Raw genomic sequence first — 22351 nt, 5'->3', positions numbered from 1 at the left:
TCAACAGTTGAGAGATGTCCTGGCTTTGGCACTAGTGTCCTCTTCTGCAAATCTGAGCGTGCCTGGGTGTGATTACCCTCTTAGTCACTAGATAGTGAGATACTCATGTGATTGTCAGCAGGAGGTCTCATTAAGTTATAAAAGAAAATAAAAGAATTTTTTTCAGACAACCTTCTATCACGATTCCTTTTTAGAACTTGATTTCAAATAGTTGAGCTATAAGAGTGTGTTTATAGCAATGTACTGTCAAATCACACGGGCGAGTAGAGATGGTTTCAAAATGATATCAGGATGAGAAAGGCCTCTGTAAGGAGATTTTCTTCAGACACTGCAAGCCGGTAGTAGCAGTATGCCTCTCCTCTGCTGGATGCCTTCAGGGTGGGCTGGATGACTTTCCATGCCAGACGCCAGCGTAAAAATGGGCTGATGACCTCTGAGGACCATAAGACACAAATAGCCTTGTGAGTCCATTAATATGAAACTTTCCCATTTAATTTCGGTGCCAACTTCCACAGAACTTTAAAGGTGACAAAAGAAAGCCCATTCTGGATTTATGCAGTGTCTGGGTTTGTCTTATGATGCCTTCCCTCCTACCACACAGGTTAGAACTTTGTCTCCTACGGGAAATGTTGTTAGAGCACCAAAAACAGCACAGCGCTTGTGGAGGGTAATTCCGTGTTTTCACATTTGTATGCCGTTAGTGACTACTGAATGGGTATTGATTACGTAAAATTGAACCCCAGCTTGTTGTTCAAAGATACTTTGAATTAATTAATGACAAGACACACTTACCAACTCACGAAAGTTATTATCCTGAAATCTTTTTCCTTTTCCCTCTCTTCCTATCTTCCTGTTCTGTGCCTCTCTGGCAGGGCATGCCCCTCTCTGTTAAACCTTCCCATACACCCACATTCTCTCTTTTACACACACACACACACATGCACATACACTGGCACACTTGGCCACACCACCCCAGACAGAATAAATCCTCTCCTCTGTGTCCCTTCTGCTCTCTGCCCACACTTCTGCAGTGTACACAGCGTGTTGCCATCAATCTCTCCAACTAGACAGAAACCAGAGGAGGAAGACCTTGGGTTATTCATCTCTGTGTGCCCCACCTGGTATCTGGTGCACGGGAGTGTTTAACAAATATTTCCCATATAGATGGATGATGGAGTGATTCATGGATCATGTAAGTGATAGATCACTATGGAAGAAATAGGATTTTTTTGTGTGTGTGTGTGAGGAAGATCAGCCCTGAGCTAACATCCATGCTAATCTTCCTCTTTTTGCTGAGGAAGACTGGATCTGAGCTAACATCTATTGCCAATCCTCCTCCTTTTTTTTTCCCCAAAGCCCCAGTAGATAGTTGTATGTCATAGTTGCACATCCTTCTGGTACTGTATGTGGGATGCGACCTCAGCATGGCGGGAGAAGCGGTGCGTTGGTGCGCGCCCGGGATCCGAACCCGGGCCGCCAGTAGCAGAGTGCAAGCACTTAACTGCTAAGCCACGGGGCCAGCCCAATAGGATTTGTTTGAAATGCAATTTTAAAACCTAATACTTTTTCAAAATTTAAAAAAAGCTTACCGAACCAAAACCTTGAAATAGTATCTTTTGCAAAATAAGCTTTTATAAGAAGACAATATTGCTGTGTACAAATGCCTTATGGATACCCAATTCTAATATTTTACTAAAAGGTTTCAATATACACAAACACACAGATTCCATGAGAAATGAGAAATAAGAGGAGATGAGAGATAAGCTAAAATCAGTAACCCATCACCCTTCAGGGGTTAATTTCTATTTTTCATCCAGCATCAGTGTCCTAACCCTCCTGCCTTTCCACATTAAGTCAACAGTCTTATCTTGATCTAGGGTGAAAGTGTCTGATCGGCCTTGTATTCTCAGCGAAGCATTAGTCACTCTATGGTTATCCACAAACACATCCCCATGCACGTAAATGTGCCCTTTTCCACGGGGACAGCAAGCTGAGTCGAGCCGATATATGGAAGAGGAGATACGTACTTTCCAAGGGCAGATGCTACCACTAAACAGCCTCAGAATGACATTGATGTAAAGAATTTTTATGTGGGCCGGTCCTGTGGCTTGGTGGTTAAGTGCACGCGCTGCAATGCTGGTGGCCCGGGTTCGGATCCCGGGTGCGCATCGAGGCACCACTTCTCCGTCCATCCTGAGGCCGAGTCCCACATACAGCAACTAGAAGGATGTGCAGCTATGACATACAACTATCTACTGGGGCTTTGGGGGGAAAAATTAAATAAATAAAATCTTTAAAAAAAAAAAAAAGAATTTTTATGTCGTTTTAAAGTAAAGCACTTAATATATTTCAAAAGAGCTCTAGTCATCACCTTTCAGAGTATTGCTAATTTTTTTATTTACCTATGTAAATACATTAGGAATGAAATTTGTTTTTCAGCCACAAACTCACCCATGTAAAAGACAAATATGTGTTGTTGGCACCCACCGAGAATGAAGTCATCAAATTTCTCACCAGAGTGGTCATATTTTGCCTTGGATCTTATCATCCCACCTTCTCAGAAATCCCGCAGTATAGATCACCCTTTCTCTCTTCTCTGTGCAATTTCTCCCTCCCAACAGAATCCTCCCCTTGGCTTTTACACACACCCAAATGGCTTTAACCTTTAACCTTTAACCTCTCCTTTCCCTTCACCTACTACCCTAGGTCTCGCCTCCTCTTTCAAACCAAAAGAGTTGTCAATGCTCACTCTCTGCATCTCCTTGCCTCCTTCGCCCAGTGACTCAACCCTCTCTAATCTGGCTTCTAAACCCATTATCTCTATGGTCATTGAATTCGTTCAAGTCACCCATGCACTGGATATGTTTCAGTCCTTGTGCTACTTGCCTTTTGTCAGCATTCAATTCTGTTGACCAATTCCTCCTCCTTCAAACATTCTCATCCTTTAACTTCTGACCCAGCACTCCTCTGGTCCCCTCCTACTCTCTAGACACTCCTTCTCAGCCTTCTCTCCGGGCCCACCTTCCTCCAGCCAGCTAGCCATTGTTAGGGCACCTCTCTCCTCCCCACTGTGCACTCTCTCCACCGTGAGTCTTCGCTGGTTTTGCAGCTCCAGGAACCACTTCTGTGAGACAACTCCCAAATGTGTGTCTGCAGTCCAGGCCTCTCCTCTGAACTCTAGGTTTACATCTCCCATTGCCTACTTGGCCACTTCAAAGGCACCTCAAAACCAGTTCATTTAGATTAAATCTCATGGTTGTCCTTCCCTTGTCCCTAAAATATACTTGATCTTCTTCCCGCTTTCCCTGTCTCCACAAACACAACATCAGTCTTGTGGCGTACCAGCCAGAAACCCACTGCCCTCTCCCTCACCCCCATCCACTCCATCTCCCAATATTATGGGTTTGACTTTCTTAGTTGCTTACAACTCTGTCCAACTCTCTCCTGGAGCAAGCTGTCATCACCTCTGACCTAAAACAACGGCAGCATTCTCCTGCCTGAGCTACTCTGGACCCTTCCAATCTGCGTCCCACACTGCAGTCAGAATGATCTCTTCAAAGCACAAATCTGGTGGTACCTCCTGCTGCGTAAAACCTTACGATAGCTTCCCATAGCTCTGAGCTTAAAGACCACACTCCATACCATGCCCCACATGCCTCACACACATGGTCTCCCAACCTCTCCCGCCTCACCTTGTCCCACGTGCCATCTGCTCCTGTCTGCTCCAGCCAGAAGGACCTTCATTCAGTTTCCCATGTGCACTATGCTTCTTCCTGCCCCCGGCCTTTTGTGTGTGCTATTTCTCTGCCCAGAGTGTCCTTTCTGCCCTCTTCACCTAGTCAATGTGATCTTAGCCTGCCCATTACCACTCAAATCCACCACCTCAGGGGGGCCTTAGTGACCTCCCTGACTAATGCTAAGGTCCTCAAAGCACCTGAGACCTCTCCTCATAACACTTGTTATAGCTGCTGTCTAGTTTTTTACATGTGATTATTTGATTAATGTCCATTTCCTCCAGTTAATAGTAAGTTCTGGGGCTGGCCCAGTGGTGTAATGGTTAAGTTAGGTGCACTCCACTTTGGTGGCCCAAATTCATGGGTTTGGTTCCTGGCACGGACCTACACCACTCATCATGCTGTGGCAGTGACCCACATACAAAATAGAAGAAGATGGGCACAGATGTTAGCTCAGGGACAATCTTCCTCAAGCGAAAAGAGGAGGATTGGCAGCAGGTGTTAGCTCAGGGCCAATCTTCCTCACCGAAAAAAAAAAAAAAAAGTTCTATGAAGGGAGCTCTCCTCATCCATCCATTCTCAGCCCCTGGCACACAATGGATGCTCAATAAATATTTATCGAATAAGTGAACATCCAAAGGTTGTATCTTCTCTGGAAACTTTAAGCAGTAACATTTTTCTCAGTCAAGTGGTGATGAAAAACAAATTAATGAATTCAGAGTGATTCATTTTAAGAGAAAAGAGGTATTCATATGATGATATTTCCAGTGTTACCTTTTGTGACAAATGTATTCTTTGTATAAACAGTCTCTTCTTAAACAAGTTCTTTTCAAAAGTTCTATGAGAGATTTTATTTAACAGTGTGAAGTATTGTGTTTGTAGTGTGTGTGTGTGTATATATATATATATCAAACACACACACAGTGTGATGGTGTATATGTTATAGATAAAGCTTTCAATGCAGACATTGTAAAACTTCTATTTATTGCTAAAAGGTTTGAGACCAAGTGCTGAACCACAGCAGATGGAACTTGTGTTAAATAATTCCACAGAAGCATTGTAGATAACACCTTAGAATGTTCTAAAACACGACGAGTATACGGCAGGTGGGTCTATGGTTAGCATGTGCTCAGCTGGTACAGCCCAAACAAGTTGGCCCTTCTTATCACAGACCTGGAACAAGTATGTCAGACCTACTTTTCCCCATGCAAGGAAAGCTTACAAAGCACAGGCAGTGTGGGAAAACACTCAACATTTAAAACTGTCTTAAATCCTGTGGCTAGGTCTTGCCAGTAATACCTACTCATGAGACCTTATTAATGGGGTGACAACGTGGGACCAATATGGGAAATGTGTGTGGAACCCTTCCTTTTTCAAAGTTTAATTCTAAGATTGAACAATTATCTCCCTTCATTTCCACTGTTCCTGATCTTATGCCATCTGTCCTATCAGTCATTACTGGGCAAGTCTGGACCACTCTTCTTTGATAGCACAAAAGTGACCACAATCACTTCTTAGAACTACTGAACACGTTACCATCTTGGCAAGCGGCTTTAGGAGTTTTGTTTCACTGATGACAGTGTCGATGCAAAATAACCAATAACCATTCTATAGATAAGACAGATAAAATGAGTTTTACCTGAGTCAGAGTGAGGATTATAACCCCGGAAGGCCTTTTCCAGAAAGGAAGAAAGTGCACAGGAGAAGCATGGGTTTCAGTACAGTCTTATACCTTTTTGGAACAAAGAATCATACGTTAAACATGCCCAGGATACATATTCATCAAAGTTTCAAAGAGGTATTCAGTTGCAAATTAGCAGGTCAACAAGACCCTGATGTTGGGAAAGGGACTAATATGGGCCTTTCCAGTAGGGTGTTACCCAAGAGGGTGTAGGAGGGGAAGTATGCCTTCTTATCTTAAGAGTGTGCTTTCTTTACTGTAATGGTTAAAGCAGATTTACAGTGTATGTTTAACAGGCCATAAGTCAGGCTTCTTAAGTTTAAGCCGAAACAGGAACCCAAATAGTTACCCCTATACCTCAATATGTGAAAATCTTATGTCAACACAGTAAACAAGCCAAATTCCATAAACATTCATTCTGAGCCTTTTTTCTGTAATTCTACTGACTGAAGCCAAAGACATGAATGTGATCTTATCCTGCCATCCTATACTTTAATTTCATGGAAAGGTCATAACCATTTTCCCACTATTGGTTTTGCAGCTTTATTATTTTGTATATTATATGACCTACTACTGCATTCTACCATGAGGCTACTATCATTTCCTGGAAGTTCTTGAGCTACATTAGAATCACCTGGGGATCTTGTTAAAAATGCAGAGTCCCTTACCCCACCCCAAAATTCTGATTCATTAGGTTTGGGGTGCACCTGGGAATGTGCATTTTGACAAGCCAGTAGGTAAGTCTGATGTAGGTGGCCCTCAGAACACAGTTTGGAGAACATAGTTCTAAAGGCTTATAGAGTAGTAGTTCTGAGGATCTTTTAGATCAATATTTCAGCGATTGATAGAGAAGCCTAGAAAGCGAACCACATTTTGATGGGTATGAAATTATTGAGAAAGGAAGCCATTCAGTCACATATGGAATTGCCCTCAAAGGGCTGCAATCAAATTGAGTTTGTCTGTCCTGTCACAGACCCCAGAGCATCTAGGATATTACAAATCAATGCTGGGTTGCCCCTCCTCATTTAATTCACTGCTGATGAGGAAATGCTGTACTCTAAAACATCGCCTGGATATTCACAAGAAACATGCCATTCGCTACCATCCTTAGTGATTTCAAAAAAACCACAGTCTGCTCACTCTACTAAATGTGGCTCCTATGACCCCTCATTTAATGCTTCTATCCCTCTGTAAACATATACACTGTAACCATAGTTGGCTTTACTGGCACACACGCACAAAAATCAGTAAAATCATCGAAGGGAACTGAAGTAAATTTGAGGCTCTCAGTATATACAAAGAAATTCCCCATAAACTGTATAGGAATTCCAATATCCAGAAGCAGTGATTTTAAGGGGAAAAAAAAGACATACTTTTTCTCATTTCTTATTTAAAAACTAAGTATTTGGGGATTATATTTTTCTTCTTTCAGAATAGGCCTTCTTTTGAAGATATTTATCTTCAACAATCAGGAAAGAATATCTAAGAATTCAAATATCACAAATTAAATTCATGACATTCTCAGTTATGGTTTATTCATGTACAATGAACTTTCCAGACAAAATCAGCTTAAGCCAAAAAGTACACAGTATATGGAATTTGAGTCAGGATGGAAGTTGGTGTACAATGTGAATAGTAGTGATGTGGGGGGTCACCATTTACTGTCATTCCTTCCAGCCTGTCACAAGAACAAATGGGAAGTCTGGGGAAAAAGGGAGCAACCACAGATAATGTGGAAAACACTCCCAATGCAACCCAATCCATTACTGGATTGGCTTGAAAATGGCAGTCTTGGTAAATAAATGGATCAGTTGCTCAAAAATAGAGGCATTCATCTCACTTTTGGGACTCTTTGAATTGCTTGTCACACCTTAAGCCTGCAGTCCTTGAACCTTGGAAGGATTCCCTGTCTCGCTCTGAATTCTCTCACCATTCCTAACACTTTCATTTGGCTTCATTACTTTCTTGATTGGAGGGAGGGAGGTGGGTTTTATCCTAGAGCCATTAGGAATGGTATTTCGAAAAACCACCTGTTCATCGTCACAATAAAAGGATGAAGATGATCATGATTATCATGATGAATAGTAGCTACTGTAGGGGAGGAAGACCTATCCTCTAACCACTCTGGGTCCTTTCTGGCTGGGCTACGAATTAAATTGACATGAGACAGAATAACAGAAGAAAATCAAACAAAGCCTTATAACATGTATACATGGGAGAGACCCAGGAATAACTGGATAACTTGACAAAATGGTGGAGGTTCTCATCTTAAATATTGTCTTCAGCTAAAGACAAAGGAGGATGTTGGGGGTGGGGGGAGTCAGCTATGGGAGATTACCAGAAAAGCACAATAAACAAGAGTAAGGTTAATATGCAGGTTTAAGTGCTTGCCTTCCTCATTGATAAGAGTTTCTAGAGATAAGGTCACTCTCCCTTCTTCCTGGTACAGAGAGGATGATAATTTTACAAATGGAGATTTCCCTTATAAATGTAAATGTGTCTTGCAAAGGATAAGTTCTACTTTTACTTGGTTTTCAGAGCTTTGATAAGAATGAGCTTAGCAAGGACCCTCCCAGTCTATCCACATCCAGAGTTATCTATGGTGATGTCCTGTACGGGGTACAGGCCTTCTATCTTAAATTCTTTCAGGCAGTTAGTGGGGGCTGGGGATGGGGGTCAAAGTTTCTTTCTGAGTCTTCTGAGCCTTGATTGTCTTCAGCTTGAAATAATCCGCATACCAGAGTGGTGCATCTTGGGGCAGCCTGCCCCAAACCCCATCACTACTATTTATTGATCACTTTTATGTACCAGGCACTTAGTTAAGCAAGGCCACTGTTAACTTTCATGGTACATTTGTGTGCCTTTATTTACGGGGGATGCAGTCTATCTGGGGGTGTATGCCTTAAATAGCAAAGCTCGGGCTGCATTTCAGGCCTTACTTACCACCTTGGCTGAGCACTCTTGCACAGGGAACAACCTGCACAGCCATTCGTGGTGGCCCTGTTGTTCAGCATAACAGCCCTAGAGAAGAGGAAACTGGAGCTCAGTGAGGTTAAACCACTTACACAAGACCAGTTGGCTGTTACACAGCAGCTTCTGGACTTAAGCTGAAGTCTGGCTCCACAGTCGCTGTCCCGACCCCATAAACCACAGGCCTATAGCAGAGAAAACTTTTGGTACAGTCCTATATGATCCATTATAATAAGGAGTAAACATGACTTTCAACACACTATGTTTAAATAAATTATAATTGATTAAAGACATATTTAGAATTACAACAAATCTTAAAACAAGATGGCGACCTTGAATTATTGAACTCTTGTGCTCTTGAGATAAAACGGGTTATGAGACTACAGAAATTATTATTTTTCATTACGTTACATTACAAAGCACTAGAGTCCACTTTGCACAACATCCTAGGATCTTTAGGATTGGTCTCTCCTTGAATCTCACACCTCATCTCTTGCTCTCCGCGTCCCGCCAGGTTCCCATCACACAGAGTGAGTTACAGTTCATAGAATGCATTTCATGCTCCCTCTCTCAGCCTTGGCCCTTTGCACACGACTTTTTTTTCAGAACACCCTTCCTCCCTTCACCTTCATAACTGCTACTTGTCCCTCAGAATTCAGCTCAGACAGCGTCTACTCCAGGAAGCTTTCCTGCATCTTCCACCCCAGTTTAGAATATGTGCCTGTCCAGTGTGTTCCAGTCTCTCTTACCTCTGCCTTCAGTTACATTTGGCCACTGGGGACACGGGTAGGAGACGAGAGAGAGAGAGGAAAAGGAGGTCAGGTTATTTATTCTAGGCTCCCTCCCTGCTTGGTCACTGCAGGTTGACTGGCCTCTGTCCAGGGCCACAGCTCCTGTCCCTTTGCTCTCTCCACACAGGTCTCCCTCTGGGTCCTAACTGTTCTCCCTCTTTCCTCCTCAGGCACAGGGGTGGAGGCCTCCCCATGATTCCTGGCCCCAGACAAGTACAGTGCTTTTCCTACATCTTGCCCACATCTGTGTAAACAGTCCCTTGATTAACTCCCCTTGATTGCCCAGCGTGAGGTGCCCTCTGTTTCCTGCCAGGACCGTGTGTGATACACAGCTGATCCCATCTGGGGTCCCTGAGGCTTCATGCCTGGGCTGGCTGGACCGCCACAGGATCCAGGCCACTCCTTAGTCCTTAAGAAAAGCAAGCTCCTTCCTAATGGGCCTTCAGAAGAACTTTCAAATAAAGTCTCATGTGACCTCCCCATGGCTGTTTGATACCCAGTCTCCTTCCTGGATCTTACACCTAGAAAATCTTAAATCACCTTCAGACCCTCAGCATTCAGCCTATGACTTTTTCCCAAGGCAACTGCTTTATGAACTTGCTTCTGGGTTCATTCTTCCAGCTTCTTTAGGTTCTTTTCCTGTGCCTTCCCTCACACATCCCTCCTATTACCTCGGCCTTTTCTGACTCTTCCTAGAATATCCTTTCTCCTTTCTTCAGCAGGGACCCAGCTCTCGTGTCACCTCCTCCCAGCTAGAAGTAGAATTCCCTTTGAGTGCTATAATGCTTGGCTATTACTTCTCCAGTGGAACTCGCCGAACTCTACATTAAGCTGCAGAATTTGGAAAATGCTTTACCTCCCCTACAAGATGATAAATTCAAACTCCCTCTGCGATGGGCTTTGTGACCCCCTCAGATCCAAACAGTGCCTTACAGTTTATATGTGCTCAAAAGTCTGTGTGGGCCAGCTGGATGGCTAATAGATGAACAGAGGAATATTCTTAATTGCTTTAGTCTTCCTGCTGTGGGCTTCTCAACTTTAAGGCATCTGCCTGGTATTATTTCACTCTTATTCACCAACTTCATGTTGAGTCATGTTGAGTTAGCACCCTCAAAATTCATTTTTATCAACATAAATATCTTCAACTCTTGATGCACAAAAGAAATACAATTTAACGTGTAAACTGAAAGACTTTTAAGTTGATAAACATGGTAACAGTTTGGGTTCCAATTGCACTAGAGAATTCAGTTTAATAATCTATACTTTTTTCAGCCAACTGATAATTAAAGAAAGGAACAGATCCAGGTTGGTTGAGAGAGTCTTAGCCAAATTGTGGTACTTTGAATGAAATAATGTGTTAATTGGCAAGTGAGAAAATATTTAAATATCTTGTGTGCGTTACGTGAAAACAAGATAGTGTTAGACACATGATCATTCTTTTATAGTCTCATTCCACATGTTATTTTTCAAATGGAATATGATCGTCCTCGGAAAGAATTGGTTCCCTGTTTTGACCCTGAAGAGATTCTGATATCATATCACAAGGACTTACTATGGACTTGCTTACAAGGACTTGCTATGGGCAACAGCAACCTATTAAAATGACACATGGCCAGTCATGCATATGCTAGACATAATTGCAAAAAAAAAATTATTTTTAAGACATGAGATAGCAGCTGGAACAAATTTTAAGTCTTTCTTTTTTTGCCTTTTGAAACTATTTTTAAATTTCTCCTACAGCTACAAATAGCCTGTCTTTTATGGAATTATCTGAAGCTGACTCGGATGCCTAAATTTGGGCCCTAACACAGCAGCTACTCTCAAGTTCTGCTAACATTTCCTTCCTGAAACCCTTTCCATGGACTTTTTCTGGGTGTCAGTTTTCACTGAGCCACAATGAAAAGTCTGCTTAGCAGCACTTCTCTGCAGGCCCTCATCCTTCTGTTCTCAAGTCAGCCTATCATTTTGTCTTGAGTCTCCATGCTCACTATGGGCATGTGGGTATGTGGGATGAAATCCCATCCACTCTGTGTCTCAACAATTCCTTCAACTATTTTGCCAAGTGCTCCTTGCAAACTTTTGTCACATACTCTTCAAATGAAACATTTGGATCTGCCTTGAGGAGAAAGACTTTTAGCTGATCCCCTATGTCAAATCCAGAAGGATCCATAAGCTTAAATATTACACAAATCAATCATGATTTCAAGTCAGCTCAGATGGCATCACTATTTCAAATGCTTCTTTAAGTAAATATGGAACACTGAGACTAGAAGAATGTACTGTTGCTAAATGACATTGCATTAAATCATTTTACCATTAAAACTATGGCAAGAAAACAATGTGATTATAAACTGTGAAGTAAAGTCTTCAATAAAAACAGTATGGGGGGGGTTGTGCTCTGCTACTTACCTAGTGTTCTCACATAAATTCCTTTACGTATTTTGATTTTTGATCTCTCAACATCCTTGTTAAGCACATGGGAGCTATTATTATTTCCTCTTTGCTCATCAGAAAACTGTAGTCGAGAGGACTCGAATCTAACTGTTCTGAATTCTTATTCAAAATCCTTGAACATTACAATTAGATTAGCAATTTTTTCTAATTTGAAAGCATGGGAAATGGGTGTTTTAGGAAAAATTTTAATCTAATTTTTGGCTTCTGTTTTCCATTGTTTGTTACTTTGTTTCTTTTTTTTCTTGGATCTACTCTTGGACTGTCACTTTCTCCTTCCAGCCAGGCTGCTGCACCCTCCATAGCTCAACTGCACACTAGTAGTAAACACTTGCCGAACCCGTAGCCCAGGCCTACACGGTGAGGCTGTTCCTGCTCTCTAGGATCATAGAGCACGTGGAGAAGACAAGGAGTCCTAAGTGCTTTACCTGGGGTCACTGCAGAGTGTGAAGGCTGCACAAAGGAAGCAAGCACGAGCATTACTAGCTTTAAGAATTCTCTAAATCAGAGCCAGCCCTCATGGCCTAGTGGTTAAAGTTTGGTGCACTCTGTTTCGGCGGCCCGGGTTTTCTTCCTGGTCGTGGAACCACACCACTCGTCTGTCAGTAGCCATGCTGTGGTGGCAGCTCACATAGAAGAACTAGAAGGACTTACAACTAGAATATACAACTATGTAGTGGGACTTTGGAGAGGAAAAAAGAAAAAATTGCTTAATGATAGCATCATAAAAAAATAAAAAGAAAGAATGCTCTAAATCAGATGATTCCTAGTAAAGCAAAGCAGAACACTGGAATCACTTTCTTGATATTGATTGTCAATACCTCTCAAGTTCCTGCTTTCTCTACCCTCTGCTATGCACAGTACCAGCCACTATGGAGCTTCTCAGAAGATGGGAGATGCTTCTCATCTCTGAAGCCTCAGATCAAATGTCATCTCAAATGTCCAAGTTCTTTCCTGGCCACTTAAATGCATGTGCACCAACCCCCAAGTCACTCCCTTCCTAGTCTATCTTCATGATAGCTCTATCACTATCTAACAACATATTTGATATGTATTTTCAGCTATTAGCCTTAATTTGGGATTGACAATGGGACATCCAATTGAATAGTCATCAGACAAGAAAAAAACAGCCAAACTAGCCTTAATAGAACTTTGTTTATGAAAATTATACATTCATTATTCTTCCCCTGAAAATGATGTCAAGGTGGACAAATCCTCCTGTCTGAGATACTTATTTGACCTACGTTAGAAGAGAGAAATTGTAGGGTAGGAAGAACAGGTTGTGTTCATATGTTCAAACAGGCACTGTCCAAATTTCCAAGTGATGGAACAAATTTCATTCCTTTCAAGGTGCTGTGAAAATTGAACATAAATGTATATAAGTAAATATTGTCATACTCCCCAGAAATCAGATGCTTTCATATGAATTTGAAGAGTGTAATTTGTAAAATGTAGTTGGTAAAAGAAATGAAATTCTTCAGTTTGACATCTAAACTTCTGACATAGTAATGGATCTTCTAATTCTATGATTACATGTAATCATACACTCTATTTCAATTTCAAATTAATCCACTCATTCAGCAAATATTTATAGATTCCCTACTATTTGCCAGGTAACATGTTAGATACAACTGTGAACAAAGCAGAGACCCTGTCCTCATGGAGATTTCATTGACTAGGAAGGAAAGACATTAATCAGGCAAACACCAATAACTATCTACAAATGATGGTACTGATATAAAAGGAGCATGCCAGATGCTCTTAGAACATACAGCAGGCGAAGCTACTACGGTCTGAGTTTGGGGAAGGTCTCCCAAAGGAAGCAACATTTGAGTTGAAACATGAAATGATTCATTGTTGACCAGGTGAAGATGAGAATACGAGGAGTGGGGAGAAAGTGTATGTGTTCCAGAGAGTGGAAAGACCATGATCAGAACAGTTGGGTAAATTTGCCTTTGCAGCTGTTATGTCTTCAGGAAAACATGTCTTTTAGAGCACTGCATTGACTTTTGCTGCCAAATCGCTAAATATACTTGGTTTGTGATTATTTATACAGCTATATTTCTAAGCAGTTCATGTGAACAGAGTATCATGAAACAGAGGAGTTCAGAAGCACAGAAAGCCGGCTTTCTGGGTGAACTTTAAACACTGCTAACCAGATGCTCTTTTTGTGAAATGTATTCCTTTTGAAAAATCTCCATGAGGGCTTCCAGCACTTTCCCATTATCATACCTAAACTGTGCATTCTTTCAGGGACAAAGGCGGAAAGGTTAACCAAATTCATAATTTATTAGCCCACTTTCCAAATATATTTACTGGGTTCTGGTTCACTGTACATATCTGACTTTTGATCACTTGCCAAATAAATAATGGGAAGTAAAAGGCTTGATCATTCTATTACCTTCAACAGTTATAAATCAAGATGGCCAGCCTCTCATAGAAGGAAAACTTAAAGAGAAGCAAGTCAGATGGAAGTTCATCAAAAGGTGGAAAACCCGTTATTTTACACTGGCTGGAAATCAACTTTTGTTTCAAAAAGGAAAGTCTGTAAGTTCCTCCATCATCTTTTACACTTGCGTTTTTAAGGTCTTGGTATCCACCAACCAACTAGGCATTCTGTCTTGAGTTAAAATGCCAATAATTTTTTCCTTCTCTATTTTATAATTTTACAGTGTAATTTTATTACATGTCCCTTTGACTGTCTATTCTGTTCAGCCCTGTGCTAGCTGGTTCGCTGTCCCTCTTCAGTTTATCATGGGAGCCCTTTTTTCTTGACTTAAGTTTTCGAAGATAAACTGCAAAAGAACTAGCTAGTGGTCTTGACTTGGACACTGTGCCTTTTATTCCTTGTGGGTCCCCTACATTTATACATTTGTGGTTTGTGATATTGACTCTGATTTCTTTTATAACTATAGGTTATATTGGGAAGTGGGGCCCTAAGGAAGGGGGACAGTGGGCAGGGAGGAAGAAAGAAAGGCTGATTTATTTCAAGTATCTTTTGTAGTCAACTAAGTCCAATTCTGATTATGGAAACACATTACTATCTTTCATTCATTTAATATTCAGTTAAAGAATAGATTAGGATTCTAAAAGAATTAATAAATATTTATTTAATATAATTTTCCATCTGAACTAGGATGCTCAGTAAATATCTGTATTCTGAATTTTCAGTGGGAAACCTCTAAAGAGAATTCTATTCCAATAAACAGTGCAGAATTATCCCTGTCTTTTCAAATCAGTTTTATTTTTCATTAAACTCCATTCAGGATTGAGGGGATGAAATCTTGACCTATTTCTTGGCTATTTTGAAATATAACAATAATAGCTTATCAGTGCTTATCACATGCCACACAGATTGCCTCAGATGATCCTCATAACAATCCTTTATGGTCAGCACTATTGTTATTGCCATTTTACAGATGGAGAAACTGAGGCTTAAAAACACCAAGTGGCTTGACCAAGGATAGAGCCAGTAAGGTGAGGAGGGTAAAACTGGAGTCAGGCTCAGGCAGTGTGACACCAAAGCACACTCTTAAATGAGCCCACTGCCCTGTTTCCCATGTACACTTAAAATACAGAGTCAGTGGCAAACCGAACTGTCTGAATTAATTAATGAAAGGTGTTGTTACTTAAAAATTATGATTCACTTGGAGCATATGCACTATATCGTCAGAATGGTCAATATAAAATTTATTTGAATTTATTACTCAACAAGAATCAAGTATGGTGTATCTAAATTATGACAAATTTTGATCTGTGCTCTTTTAATTAATAAGACTTCGTGTTAACTTTTGAATGAAAAGGAACATTTTGGTGACACTTTGAATTCATGTTATCTGTGTGTGTTATAAAATATACAGCAGGACTTCTTTGTGGCTGAAGATATTTTTGAAAGGGAAGTATAATGCTGTGTTCAATTTAGACAGTTATTGGAGGTTTAAAGAAACATTTTTTTAGCATAGGTTCACACTGACGCATTTTTAAAGTGTTTAAAATGACCATCTGAATTTCCTGTTTTTATTAAAGAGATCAGGAATAGAAGTTAAGAGGTAGTGATTTCTCAGATCCCTTGAGACGGAGTAGAGTTAGCACATAAGAATGTTTTTCCTGAACTCAAATAATAACCTTTATACTTCTAGATTCAGACCTTTTTAATAAAGTTTAGAGAATAGGCTATTTTATAATTGGCTAACTTGTTTGACATCTTTATAGGGAAATTACAGTTTGACATTCCAGAAATCTGACAGAACATGTGGCTCAAATATTGGGAAATAAGATAATATAATATAGTATGAGGACCACAGCAAAATCCCTTTCATTCCCAGGGACACGGTAACCTAGCAGTGGTCAGCAGTCCAGCCAAAGCTACAGCCATATTGTGAATGGCTTCTCTTGTAAATCAGAAAAGTGTGCATTTTTAGATAAGAACTGCAAGCCTACAGTGTTATTTTTTACCATTGCATTCTTAGGGTCTTGGTCCCCCAACCGGCTGGGTGCCAGCGTCCTTTGACATCCTGTCCATGTCTATCTAGGTTAGTTCACTGTCCCTCTTTAGAGAATGATGGTAACTTTTTTTTCTTGATCCATGTATCAACTTCTGTACTGTAGACTAATTCAAAGACATACAATTTTATTACTGTCAGATACTATAAACCAAATGAAGCTAACAATGTATTATCTAGTGCAGATATCTTCAAACTTTATCCTATATATCCCCTAAAGGAATTTTGAGAAATCTATGTAATGTCTTGTAGCGTTTTAAGTTGCATCAACATTTTTATCATAAGTTCAAACAGTTCTACAGACTATAATTTCTGTTGAATTATATTGTCATTTTAAAATAAAAAGACCACATTTCTCCTTTAAATGTAACCATTGGAATAAAATGCCATAGCAATTTGACACCTAACATCATCCATTTTAAAAAATACATAAATTAGCTCTTCTTTAATAGAAATGTTTACATTGTTTTATTTTTCTTTGAAATCATAGTTTTGTTCTACCTTTCCCACAGCATTTTATCCTTATCATCCTATCATTTTTCACTGCAATAAAACTATGTATATAAATTGAAATTTAATTAATTTAACTTCTTGTGACCATCAGTCTCTAAGTGTTAAGATTTTTTTACTATCTTTTAAAAAAATTATACCATTTATGAAAATTCATAAGTACAATACCAAATGTAATAAATAGTTATTAAACATTAAAAAGTGAAATGCTGATGGAAATTCATCTCGATGAAATGGATGGGGAGTGATTTTCCTGCCTTGGTTGAAGGACACTTCCCTGACATCAATATTTTGAATTGCAGTTTTTGTTTGATGCTCCTGAGATTTTTCCAAGTTGGACAATACACCAAAGAAAGTTTGGGATGAATGAGAAGTGTCTTTCTGCTGCAAAGTGAGAGAAGGGCAATTGTAAAAGGGAGGTGGGAAAGGAGAATTGGCAAGATTCTCAACCACAGGTACATTCTCCAGTAAACAAAATGTATTCGGGGATGTTAAAGACCTGAAATTGCTTTAAAGAAGTATGAGATCCCTTGAAACTATTCATGCGAGCCTATTATCGTGACCTCGGTGTCGTAGAGATCATTAAGTCTCTGCTTTGATGCAAGGAAAATGTAACATCATTAACTATTCCTTCCCTTAGTGTTTGTAGACAAATCACGCTTCCAAAGCTCCAGAGAGTTTCAGAAACAGTTTGATCCACTTAAACACTGGAACCCTGTTTAGTCCATTAATACTCCTTTCTCAGAGGTAGCACAAAGGAAAGTTCAATTTCATGCTCTCCAAATTATCTTAAATTCTGAGTTAATAGTACCCTAAATTGTACTGTTGCATTTTGCTCTATTAATACAGTGTTAATGTCAATAGAAAATGACATCAAGTCAAAGAAATATGAATTAAGCATTTTTCCCAATCCCACTGTCTAATAATTTTCTGTAAATTGGCTATCCTGTGGCAACTTTGATAACAAACGGCCAACTGCTCACTCCTTCAGTTGTTGTAATGACACTGAGGCCTTAGCACCCAAAATGACAAAGATCTTAAGCCATATGAAGTGAAAGGATTCTGATCCTCTTGGAAAATTCTCCAGGAGCCAGAGATTTTTCCGTACTCTGGGAGCCAGCTTATGTTCTCTTCTTCCCATGCATTTCAGAAAGATGATCCTGATGACTCCCCAATAGAACTCAGCAAAGTACAGAGCGTGAAGGTTGTGGCCAGGAAACACAGGGACCGCTCTCTCCCTCGGGCTTTTGAAATCTTCACAGAAAATAAAACCTACGTTTTCAAGGCCAAGGATGAGAAGAATGCAGAAGAGTGGCTCCAGTGCATCAATGTGGCAGTTGCCCAAGCAAAAGAGAGGGAAAGTAGGGAAGTAACCACATATCTGTAGGGATTTGCAAGCCGATCTCACACCAACTATATACAGTGGGCATTGCATTATCACTGCCAAAGTCAAGAAAAAGAGATAAATTCACCAAGTCATGTTGTTTTTTACTAAATACCAGTGGAACAGTTTTCTCTCAGAAGCAGGGTTCTTAGTACATTTCGTATCCTAATGGCATTTGCGTTAACTTCAGAACATCTGTTTGATGCACACAGGAACAGGAGCTACAGATGGTGTGGAGCCAGAAAGGGGAGAGTCAGGGATCTAGGGACTTCTATAGGTGTTTCATCGTACCTTGTAAGAAAACAACTTTAAAAGATCCCTGAACTACCTATCCTGAGGAAAGATTAGGCACTTCTGATGAAAAACAGTCTGTTAAAAGTATTAAAAGAAAAAAAAAAAAGATCAGGAAAAGTCAAATTAATGGTCTCTGAGGAAAATCATATAACTTACTTATAGACATATACTGATTACATCTATCCTCTCCTAATGCAAATGAGGCTAACCCGTGATAAAATGGCTCTCAAGTTAAGCTAGTTATGTAATTAAACGTCTGTGTTTCAGAACTACTTATCTGATTATTCCTTTTAGGTTTATATATTGTAATATGATCTAAAGTTTAGACAACTGGATATATCTCTTGCCCAAGGCAATAAGCGTAAGCTAGAATAAGCATAGAAAACCATTTTCTCTATCTTCAAAATATGTGCCATTTCCATTAAACTTTGAGATTTTAAAGTTCTGTACTTTTCTTCTTTGTATTCAACCTTTCAATACCTCTAAATTACAAACATTTATTGGTTTTTGCCATTACCTGTAATTTTTTTTCAATTAAGCTATGATAGCCAGAATCCTAGGATGACTCCCAATGACCCGCACCCTGGTGTAACCTCCTCTTGAGTGTGGTGGGACCTGTAACTTGCTTCTAACTAATAGAATATGGCAAAAGGGATAGGATAGTCTCTCCCATGATTATGTTACATTACATGGCAAAGGTGAAGAGATTTTGCAACTATAATTAAGGTCCTTATTCAGCTGACTTTGAGTTAATCAAAAAGATATGATCCTGGTTGGGCCTGACTCAATCAGATGAGCCCTTTAATAGGGTGAACAAGTTAGAGACTCTTTCTGCCACTGGCCTTGGATAAGCAAGCTGCCACGAGTTCTACAGCTTCACAGAAGTGAATTTTGCCAACAACCAGTGAGCTTAGAAGAGGATCCCAAGCCTCAGATAAGAGCTCAGTCCCAGCCAAGACCTTGATTGCAGCTTTGCAAAACCCTGAGCAGAAGACCCAGCTAAGCCATGGCTGGACTCCTGACCCATGGAAACTGTGAGATAATAAATATGTGCTGTTTTAAGCCATGGAGTGTGTCGTAATTTGTTACACAGAAATAGATAACTAATACAAAAACTAACTTGGACTACACATAAACAATAATTTTGGGGCCGGCCCCGTGACTTAGTGGTTAAGTGCACACGTTCCGCTACTGGTGGCCCGGGTTTGGATCCTGGGCTCACACCGACGCACTGCTTGTCTGGCCATGCTGAGGTGGCCTCCCACATACAGCAACTAGAAGGATGTGCAACTATGACATACAACTATCTACTGGGGCTTTGGGGAAAAAAAGGAGGAGGATTGGCAATAGATGTTAGCTCAGAGCTGGTCTTCCTCTGCAAAAAGAGGAGGATTAGCATGGATGTTAGCTCAGGGCTGATCTTCCTCACAAAAAAATTAAAAAAGAAGAATTTTTTTCCTTGAAATTTGTTAACTATGTGGTCTAGTATAGAAATCTAGAAAAAGATTATAAGTAGTCAATATACTTAATTCTACCCCAACTCTACTGCTAATTCACTAGGACAGGAAATACAAAAGAGGCCAAGTTTGAGAAAGGAAATGACTCAATTTTAACATGTAACGCTTGAGGGTATTGTGAGACACAGAAGTTATTACAAGTTGGAAATAGAGTTCTGGAGGTCAAAATTTTGGCTCACTGGATTTACAGATGGTCATGAATATGTGGAATTAAATGAAATTACTCAGAGATAATAAGACAAAAGAACCAATATGGGCTTCCTTGGGACACCTAGCATTTAAGCAAAGCCAGGCTGGATTGGCTGATTAGTGTTCAGAGACGTTACAGACCAGGGGAAATATGTCACAAAAGCCAAATAAATAAGGCTTTCAGGAAAACGGGGGAGATCAACAATGTGAAAGCCCGAAGAGTAATCACTTAAAGAATGGCTTTTGTAATTAAGAAGCAATTGGTGGGCCGGCCCCGTGGCTTAGCAGTTAAGTGCACGTGCTCCGCTGCACTTGATGGTGGCTTGAGTTCGGATCCCAGGTGCATACCGACACACCGCTTCTCTGGCCATGCTGAGGCCGCGTCCCACATACAGCAACTAGAAGGATGTGCAGCTATGACATACAACTATCTACTGGGGCTTTGGGGGAAAAATATAAATAAATAAAATTATTAATTTAAAAAAAAAAAGAAGCAATTGGTGTCATTGGTAAGAACAATTTCATTGGAGTGATGGGGTAAAAGTCAAATTTCAGTGGGTTGAAGAATCAACAGGAGGTTAGGAGTTTAAAGCAATAATTGGACTAGCCTTTCAACAAAGTGGTGCTAAGATGAAGGGGCTAAGATGGAGAAAGTGCTCTGTTGTTTGTTTTAAAGATGAATTAGACTTAAGGGAAAGAAGTTTAAAATACAGAAAGAAAGAAAGAGGAAAAATAACTTTGCTTGATCAAAGTTTCAAAAAGTGATAGAAAAGGATTAAAACTCCATTATTCCACAGCAACTTATGGAGCAGCTACCAAGCTACCGTGCTTGGTAAAGACTAACAAAAATAAAAAGACCTAGCTCCTCTCCTCAAGGAATTTACAGAGTAGTGGACAAGATAGATATGTACAACGAAAATTACAATGCTATCTGGCCAGTGCCTTGATGGAAGCATGCACAGGGTCCTGCAGCAACACAGGAGAAGGCACCACTGTAGTTGACTTTGACTCAAGTAGGCTCCCTCACTGTTTCCCCGAGGTGTCAGAGAATGAGCTCATCTTAAAGAACCAGTAGGAGTGTCATGGGCAGACAAGAAGCAAATGGTCAGTAGAGGGAACCACCTCGCATAGGTAAAGGAGGGAGATGGAACATGGTCCATTTGCAAAACAGCAAGTCCTTACGTAGGATTGGAACATAAGGGGCTTGTTGGGAAATGGTGCAGAATGATGCTGGAAAGGCCTGTGGGGCCATAGCATGAAGGGCTTCGTTCAATGGTAAGGATCTTGGACTTTTCCCTCAAGGTGGTGAAGCCCCATTAAAAGGTTTTAAGAAGATTTGCATTTAGAGAATAACTGATAGTGGTGTAGAGACTGGATTATAGGAACACCAAAAATCATAGCAGGGAGATGATTTGAGAGGTTCTTGGAAGGTGGTGAGGACCTGGACTGGTGTAGCAGCAGAGGTGACAGAGAGAAATGGAAATGCAGGAAAAATATTAAATTAGTGAAATGGACAGGACACTGGTGGATTGGATGGACTGGGGTACAGGAATGGGAAAGAAAGAGTCTCTGATGACTCCTAGGTGCTTTCCTGGGAAACTTGATGCATGATGGTGGCATTTACTGAGATAGAAAATTCCAAAGCAACAGTTTGAGAGGTGAGGCAGACACTAAAGTTAATTTTAAGGTATACATTCAGAGTATACATAAGTGATTGACCTTGGACTAGAGGGACATTCCTCCTGTGAAGTTAGGCAGGAAAAGGGTAAGAATAGGTATAATTGTAAATGATTCTCTAATATTATTTTAAAATCTCATTCTTTAGAGTCAGTAACCCTAGACAGTTTAATCAAGTAGGAAAAACGAGGAACAGACAAATAGAAATAGAGTAGGAAGTGACTTCACATTCATTATTAATAATTTAAATGCCAACCATGTGCTCAAACCTTTCATAGCAGAGAGATTACAGTAAAATGCTGGTTATGGACTGATTCTGTTTTCACTGAATGTTTGTCCTAAGAAAGAAGAGAATGGCCCTACCAGCTCAATTTGGAGGAAAAGAATTATTTTTGCTACTCGTTGCAGTCTTGGTGATTTAATTAACCTGATGCCTCTAGTTTAGAACACAACTCTCAGAGCCTTTGAACCATATTTAAAAGAAGTAAATGTATGAAGTTTAAGTAATGATCTTTGTGGTTTCATTCCATGGTGCAGTAATTTCAAATTCAAGCAAATTCTCCTGGAGTCACACTAGGAACTTCAGAATCATTGGCTTCCCACTGATGTTTCTGGCCCTTTCTCTTCTGTAGCTGGCTGACTTACCACAGA

The 22351-nt window shown here is 40.2% G+C and overlaps 1 protein-coding gene across 1 annotated transcript in view; it reads left to right on the top strand.

Annotated features, from left to right (window-relative positions):
* The window catches only part of VEPH1 (ventricular zone expressed PH domain containing 1), a 206603-nt gene extending 188562 nt beyond the window's left edge, over positions 1 to 18041 (top strand). Inside the window, exons 13-14 of the mRNA XM_014796244.2 lie at positions 14038 to 14174; positions 17790 to 18041. Coding sequence (XP_014651730.1) covers positions 14038 to 14174; positions 17790 to 18026 — 374 coding nt within the window. The 3' untranslated portion in view covers positions 18027 to 18041. The remainder of the gene's footprint in view (positions 1 to 14037; positions 14175 to 17789) is intronic.
* Positions 18042 to 22351: the final 4310 nt, after the last annotated feature.

This window comes from Ceratotherium simum, chromosome 15 (genome assembly GCF_057802395.1).
Source record: "Ceratotherium simum simum isolate JZ-2026a chromosome 15, ASM5780239v1, whole genome shotgun sequence".
In the NCBI taxonomy this organism is placed as follows: domain Eukaryota; kingdom Metazoa; phylum Chordata; class Mammalia; order Perissodactyla; family Rhinocerotidae; genus Ceratotherium; species Ceratotherium simum.
This window is presented reverse-complemented; position numbering and strand designations above follow the sequence as displayed.